General features: G+C 45.0%; 1 protein-coding gene across 1 annotated transcript in view; it reads right to left on the bottom strand.

Annotated features, from left to right (window-relative positions):
* Positions 1-6,061: 6,061 nt before the first annotated feature.
* The window catches only part of LOC107112734 (dispanin subfamily A member 2b-like), a 6,317-nt gene continuing 3,956 nt past the window's right edge, over positions 6,062-8,422 (bottom strand). Inside the window, exon 2 of the mRNA XM_015413925.1 lies at positions 6,062-6,698. Within this exon, the coding sequence (XP_015269411.1) occupies positions 6,489-6,698 (210 nt within the window). The 3' untranslated portion in view covers positions 6,062-6,488. The remainder of the gene's footprint in view (positions 6,699-8,422) is intronic.

Below are 8,422 nucleotides of genomic sequence, written 5' to 3'. Positions count from 1 at the left end.
TCCTCCCCCCCCCCCGCTCAGGCAGCGCTGTCCGAGCGGCTTCCAGCGGCTCGTCCCCCCCAATCTCCTTTCCTCCCCCTGCTTGGGCCCCGCCAATTTCCTTTCCCCCCCAACCCGGTTCTGGCAGCAAGGCCTGAGCGCCTTCTAGCCACCGGCCCACCACAGTTCTCAGAGCGTTCTCTGTGCATGCACAGGGAATTCTCTTTTACCTTTTACCTTTTAGGTAATTTAAAGATTTTTCCCAACTTTTCATACTTTCTGCACACCTGGGCATTGCCCCACGTGTGCAGGAAAATCTCCCTGCCCCCCAGGTGCCCCAGATGTGCAGATTTAGATATTCGCACGTAGGGGGCGCCTTGGGAATCAGATATATAGATATGCAGAGAGGTAGTAGGCATGGAGAAATCAACATTGGTTAATGAGACAGGAAACCTAGGTCTCAGTCCAGTCCAGGTGGATGCATTGTCTTGAACGTCATTATCAGTTGCAATTCAGCAGTCTCTCTTTCTAATCTCCCTTTGAAATTCCTTTATAAGATAACTGCTACTTTTAGGTCAGCAACTGAATGTCCTGAAAGGTTACAATGTTCCCCCACTGGTTTTTGAATGTTGTGATTTCTGATGTCAGACTTATGTCCATTGATTCTTTCTCAAAAGGACTGACCCATTTGTCCAATGTAGAGAGTGGAAGGGCATTGGTGACACATTATGGCATAAATTACATTAGAGGATGAGGAGGAATACGAACCTGAGATAGTATGTATGGTTGATGTTGCTGGGTCCAGTGGTGGTGTTGCTAGCATCTATATGAGAGCAAAGATGGCATCTTGGTTTGTTGCAGGCCTTGGAACCGTAATCCATGTTACTGTAGTTTATCATTGCAGGTGAGAAGTTGTTTTAGGTTAGCAGGCTGTCTGTAAGCAAGAAAAGGTTGACCCCCCCCCCACCCCACCCAGTGCCTATGTGAGGAAAGTGTTACTATCCAGCATGGGTTGTGGGTCATTAATAACGCATTCAACTGGCTTGAGTTGTGAGCTGTAGGTGACCACCAGTGGTGTTCTGTTGTCATGTCCTCTGGGCTTGTCTTGTACCAAGCTGTCCTTAGGTATCATTCTGGGTTTTCCAATAATCTTTCTCATCATATCAGGAAGATATTGTAGTTGCAAAAATGCCTGTTGCAGATCCTTCAAGTGAGTATCTCTGTCTAAAGGGTTGGAGCATCCTATGCTATAGTCGCATCTGCATCCACATGGACTGAATCAAGACCTAGGTTTCCTTTCTCATTACCAATGCTGATTTCTCCACACCTACTACCTCTCTGCATATCACACTTAACCCAATCACACTTTCTATTGCCATTTGCCTGCTAACGTCATTTGGTATCTGAAATATATAGAACAGATGGACTCACATTCCAACTGTATCTGAAGAAGCAAGCAGTGACTCACAAAAGCTCATACCCTACCACCAATTTTGTTGATCTTTAAGGGGCTACTGGACTCTTACTCTTTTCTACTGTTTCTAGAGCTCTAGGCCAGGGTTGTCCTGGTCTGGTTCTCTGCAAATTCATAGTAGACCCTGCACTCCTGCAGGCTGCTAGTAGGGAGACTGAAAGGAGCAGCACTGAGCCCCTTCTACTCTTGCTTGCTCTGAGGCCTACTGGAATAGCCTCTCAAAGAGTCTATTTCTGCTTTAAAAAACTTCATTTCCTCCCAGGAAGACTGTGCCCTTCCCTTTCCTGTATTCAAGGCTGCTAACCAGAAATAAGCAATAAATCCAAAGTCCACTGAAAGTACACAATCCAATAACTAAAGGACAATTCAGTTAGTTAAACAGCATTTATGGGAGCCTGACTAGATGGTGAGAGAGAAATATCAGCAAGAGCTGTTGGCTGGATCCCAAAAGACCCACAGGCTCACATGGTCAGAAGCAGTCCTTCAGATATGTGGGTACCGGACCATGAAAACCTTTAAAAATTACTACCAGCATCTGTAATGGAACCTAGGATCAAACCGGCAGCCAGTCCAGCTGCAGCTTGAATATGATCTCACCATTCCCAGACAGAAGATGAGCAGCCACATTTTGCAATGGCTGAAGTTTCTGAGTTCTCATCAAGGGCAGCCACATAGAATGCACTGCAGCAATGAAGATGGGGAGGTTACTGATACATGGATCGGCACGCCAAGAGCAGATCTATCCAGGTTTAGCAGGAACAGTAATCACCACACAACAAAGATGGGGAAATCCACTTTAAGGCAATAGACCTTGGTCAAGCAGAGCTCCAACTTTTTACCTGTTCTGATGGAAATACAGAAACAAAATCCGCCATAAGACTATCTGTCTCTTCTAAGGCTTCTTCCCTTCTCTTCTCTTCCTTACCAGCATCTCCTCTGGGTTCAGTTTCAGGGTATTCTTGCTCATCCACTTGACCATGACTTCTAGGTTTTGGTTCAAGACAGAAGCAAAACCTGTTCTTCTCTACCAGCTGAGGCCCAGATAACAAGTTTCAGGCCATCTATAATATGAAGGCTATAAGGTGGCAAAGAAGGGACAGGATTCCATATAGTCATCAGGCTTCCCAGGAACAACAGTCTCAGAGAGAAGAAAACCTCTCCAATAAGGTGCATTTTCCTTCAAAAATCCTACCTCAGGGTCACACGGAGAATTTGCCACGTGAAAGGCATGGATGACGGGCGGATTTCGGGGCACGATCACAACGCAACATCTGGGAAGCGTAGCGCACCTGTGGCCAACCCGTGGTGTCCCGCCGAAGATGCAGTTTAAAAGTACCTAGGAAAGTGCACTAGTATCCGGAAAACGTGCAGCACAGGCGGGCGTCTGATTGCAGGAGCGCTAGTATCCCGTGGCGTCCAGCGCCTGTCCACATCCCATCGCAAACCGGATGTTTTTCGTAAACGCATGCAAACACGAAACTGAAAGCAGTAACTGCCCATGCACACAAACGCGAAACGCTTGTGTGATCGTGCTGCACCACTTCTTTGCCACGCTGCAGCATCGTGTGATCGCCAGCTAACAGACGAAGCAAGGAGACTCGGGGGACCGTGTGATCGGGCTTCGGTGCTTTATTTTTCTCCGGGGCAAATAGCCACGCCTCCCCTCCATGTTATCTGTCCCGTGTGACCGGGGCCTCAGTGAGGTAACTATGACTACCTACCTCCAACACACCTCTTAACTGCCCTGAGATGTCCTCTTGTGATACAAGGACCAAAGAGACTCCATTTTGAATTTCTGATTGAAGATGAGAAATAATAGATCAATAGGGAAATTACACGGCTTGCTTGTAGAATAGCAAAAAAGGAGGGGAATTCTACTGTATGGTATGCCAGGTACTGTGAGAGAAACCAGACGGTTGCTTAACAGCTTAAGATAGCATTCCATCCTACCCTTTTAATTAATGGCAGGATCGTAATGGTATCAAGAACTCTATTTGGTACCTGCACAGTCAAATATTGGCCCCGGTCACACGGGCCAGATAACGTGGGGGAGAGCAAAATAAAGCACGGTAGCCTGATCACGTGGTCCCCCGAGTCTTTGCGCTTAGGCTGTTAGCTGGCGATCACACAGCGATGCTGGAGTGTGGCAAAGAAGCGGCGCAGCAAGCATTTCACGTTTGTGCGCATGCACAGTTCCGTGGAACAGCATTGCTTTCAGTTATGTGTTTGTGCGCATGCGCTTACGAAAAACATCCGGTTTGCGACGGGATGTAGACAGGCGCCGGATGCCACAGGATACTAGGGCTCCCACGATCAGATGCCCCGCATTTTCCGGATACTAGTGCACTTTTTGAGGTAGTTTTTTACTGTGCATCTTCGGCAGGATGCCACAGGTTGGCCACGGGTGTGCTACGCTTCCCAGATGTTGCGGTGTGATCATGCCCCAAAAATCCGCCTGACATTTGTGCCTTTAGCGCAGCAAATCCTCCGTGTGAACAGGGCCATTGATGAGAAACAGAAGACACTAATGGGAGTATAGGTATACAGTTGAAGTAAATGTAATTTTTAAGGAATGTAAGATGGAAGTGAAAAACAGGTGAAGAATATGTGACCATAGCCATATATGGGTGGACCAGTACATGATCCCGTTAAGGTATGGACATATTTGTGCATGGTTATAAAAAGCTTGTAACTTGAGTGTCTTTGGAATGCAGGCTTTTGATGCTTGGGTTCCCCTTTGTTCGAATAAAGTTTTCCTGCTCGCTTCAAAAGCCTCACTGGTTGTGTTTCTGATTAGGATAAACATACCAGGCAATGGTCCATTTGGCTAACACTTTCTTTCCTCATTTGTTAATTTACCCAGGACAATTTGACCAACCGGATAGCATACCCGTTAGTTCACCTAGATTTCCAATCCTTTCCTCCAAGCCTATTTAGATCCTCCATAATACTTTAAAAATATGGTCATGCTGTTTAATGAGACCATGGCCTCTACGTTTCTAGGGATTAATAACTCTAAACATTTAAACTGCTGTGTTGTCCACTTAAAGGGTCACCTTTTAATGCTTCTGCTTTAATTGTTAATGATCTCAAGCTAATTGCAAAAGACTGCAAGTGATACCTATTAGTAACTGCATGTGCACTGGGTTCTGTGTAAAATAATCTGATCCATTTAATAAATTCTTAAGGTAGACCCATTATTTCTAGGAAAAAGGATTGTTTCAAACAAAAGTCCAAAGCACTGTAACTAGAATCTGTCCCCAAATCATGCTCTTTGTACCCATATTCCTCTCTTGCTGTATCCTACATACAGCGCCTTACCACATTCACCCCTGCCTTCAAAGTTCCTGCATGCCTCTGCAGGTTTCATCCTCAAGTGCAACTACAGAAAATTTCTATTCCTAGCACATTGTTTTTCCCCTCTCCTCTTTCCCCCTGTGTTTACCTTTTGAATTCCCAAGCATTTAGGATACCTACCTGAGGATCTAGATCTCTGCCTAGGACTTGAGTGGATAGGGTTGTGATGGGCATCATTCAAGAAGGGAACGGGACAGAGGCTAAACCACACAGAAGACTTGGAAAGGTAATAGGGAACATCTGACTGTTAATGGCAGCAGTCACACATACCAAGTAATCCACTTTCAATGCACTTTCCAACTGGATTTTACTGTGTGAACTGGCGAAATCCAGTTGGAAAGTGCATTGAAAGTGGATTATTTAGCGTGTGTGACCATAGCCAATGCATGATTTCTAACAATTATGGTTAAGTGTAATTGCTTGGAAGTGTTAATGATTCCCTTCAACAAAACTCTCCCTAATTTCATGATGCTCTAGATCTCAGTACTACTTCTAAACTAACTTCAGGCACTTAAGAATGTGTTTATACTAAACTAACTTCTAACTTCAGGCACTTAAGAATGTGTTTATGAGCCTTAAAGTGAACATTTAAGATCCCGTACTATCAGCTATCCAGAAAGAAATGGTTTGCTACAGGCATGCTATTCCATCCTCATAATGTGAACGTATATTCATCTCTGTGTTGAAGGACACAAACCTAAGGTAGTATCTGAGGTATGCTTGAATGCCATTTGGGGGAAATGTGCTGAAGGGTGTGTGAGTGTGTGTACATACGCACAACTGTAGCTCAGGGGCTTGCAGGTGTTAATTCACTGGTGAGCAAGAGACATTCAGCACACTGACAGTCGTGCACAGGCAGCAACACAAAAAGTAGTACTGATGAAGCTGTCCACATTTTACCAACTACTCTCACTTGCGGTTGATGCTATTTAGAAGAGAAGATGAAAATAGGAATCAATGGGTAACTGGGAAGTTCATGAATGGGGCACAAGAGAATGAACTTGGGCCACTTACAGGACAGCAAACGGTTCTAGACCATGCTTACAACTTCTTGTTGCCCATCCCTTGAGGGGCAGCTTGGTAGAATATCGCTGCTGCATTTCCCCCTCATATATTTGCATGTGATTGGGCGAGAGACCGGAATATTCATTCTTTAAAAAAAAAAAAAAAGGCTGGAAACACAGAACGATGTATCCCTAAATAGTCGAGATCACATTGTAGCTACAATACAGACATAAATTAAGTCCTATACAAAACGCCCAAAAGATATATTTATTTGTTCAAAATCCACCCCAGACTTCTCATTTCGATACACAAAAGCTCTGCAATATATTTTTAAGAGATAAACTTGTCAGCAACAGGAACTGGAAGGGCACCGAGCCACATCCCATGACAAAGGAATCCTCGCTCTCATAGGATATCTTCCTTCTGCAGACTGATCGGCCCCCGCTTCCTTTTGAGCCTTCATAGGCAAGCAATAGGCTCAGGACATATGCTCTCTAGGGAAGAGCATAAACCTCTGGGTTTCGAGAAGTGCAAGCAATTCTAGCTTTATTGTGGAATGCCTTATTCTTTGCAACTGAAAGAGCAGGACAGGTACTATCAGAGCAGAAGGAAGCACAGCCCATTACTATGGAGGATGACACGAACACTGGGGGAAAAATCCTGGATTCATGACTTATTTGCCATTCCTCTGGAAGTAGTCGCGGTGCTCATTTTCCATCTGGTACGTTAGCTGTTGCATAGCTATTACACCAGTAGCAAGCAGCACGATGAAGAGGACGACGAACAGGATGCTCAGTAACAGTGCAGCAATATTCAGACTCTTGGCTGTATGGCCATAGCTGGCTGCACCTTCAACGTCTCCAACAACTTTCCGATCCCTTGCCTAAAGAGAAGGGGGAGAAGAAAGAATATACTTAAATGGTGAGACTTAACAATCTTTCAACTACAGTTTCAATGGGCTTTGCCTTGCTATTATGTAATCGTCTTGCAAGCTTAGCTCCTCTTCATTAATTCTTGTTCTCCAAACAGTGGCCTTCTACTTCAGTTTCAGGGGTAGCTGTAGGCTACTGGAGCAAAACAAAACACAAGTCCGGTGGCACCTTAAAGACTAACAGCATTTGTTCCAGTGTACGCTTTTGTCAACTCTGACCCCGGTCACACCGCAGGAAAAGCTGTGGTGGAAGTGCGGCTTTTTAGAGCCGCAGCAAAAGAGAAGCGCGGCAGTGGGATCAGACAGGTCTCCCGAGCCGCCCCGCATATGCTCCCCACCATGATCAGATGCCGAGGGGGAAGCCACGGACAGGAGAGCGAGGAGAGTCAGTTGTGCATGTGTGCGCATGCGTTCGGCAGGGGGCCTCGCATGCTGCAGGAGACGGGCACATCGGCGATCACATGGCTGCCCGTGCTGTGGCTTTTCCAGTGGGTAGTAGTATTTTGCAGGGTTTTTAAAACTCCACATCTTTGGCAGGAAGGGACGGGTGCGCGACGCTTGACAGATGTTGGCATCTGATCGCGCCAGTTTAATCTGCCCTCAATCCGTCCGTTCCGCGGGGCAAATCCTCCCATGTGACCGGGGCCTCCATTTCACAAACGTTCATACTGGAATAAGTGTTGCTAGACTTTAAGGAGCCAGTGGACATCTGTTTTGTCGTCCTCCTACTCTGGCCTCAGCTTCATCTCCCTTCAGTCATAATGGGTCACTACCTTCATTCCAAAATCAACCACATCAGTATCATTGTGATTTCTTACTGCCCCTTCAGCTGTCAAACCATCAAGTAGTAGGATTAAAGAAGAGAATTTCCCCTCTAATGCACCAAAATATACCCTTACAATATTCCTGTCGATGTTAGCTTCTTTGCTTTCAAAGACTTTGGATTTATCAGGTGAACATATTGCATGGAGAAACCCATGCATCTCAAAGGTAGAGGAGAACTTTATTACATTGTCTATCGCATTTACTGCACTGTTCTCCTATATTGTAATTCCTGCTTTACTGTCTTTATTACACTGTGTTTGATTACAATCTTCTCTCATTTTTGTGTGTGTTGAATGTGTTCTACCATTCCTTAATCAAGGGGTCACAGGCCCACCACCAACCTCACTTCAAGCTATTCATTATTTCCTCCTGTTCTAGCATAGCTCATCTCCATTAGTTCTTAGGTCATTTCAGAAGAACGAGGAAAAACTTGTTGTATTCCGACAGCATACACATTTACCTGAAACTACACTACACCAAGTTCAAAAGGATTATCTCCTTAGTAAGTGCACATTGGGTGGCAACTCAAGTAGCATTTTTGAGCATTCAAAGCACTGCGCATACATGATCTTGGTCATCATGAAAACAAGCCAGCAAGGAAGGTAAGCATTTTCCATCTGCAGCAGATAAGAGTACAGAGATTGCAAATGATGTTATTAAAAGTAAATAAAGGTCAATTGACCATGGAATCTATGTGTCGCTTGCCCCTGATTTCTAGGGGGTTTGTTTTTAAACTATGCCAATAATTCTATTTCATGTGTACTAAAATTCAAAGACTTTTTTTGCTATAAGAAAGCGAGCCACTTCAGCTGGTTGTTGCACTGCCTTGCACTTACTGGCCAACTGGTTAC

This window comes from Gekko japonicus, unplaced genomic scaffold (genome assembly GCF_001447785.1).
Source record: "Gekko japonicus isolate JY-2015 unplaced genomic scaffold, Gekko_japonicus_V1.1 scaffold1701, whole genome shotgun sequence".
In the NCBI taxonomy this organism is placed as follows: domain Eukaryota; kingdom Metazoa; phylum Chordata; class Lepidosauria; order Squamata; family Gekkonidae; genus Gekko; species Gekko japonicus.
Note: the sequence above shows the minus strand (reverse complement) of the source record. Positions and strands in the feature narration are given on the sequence as shown.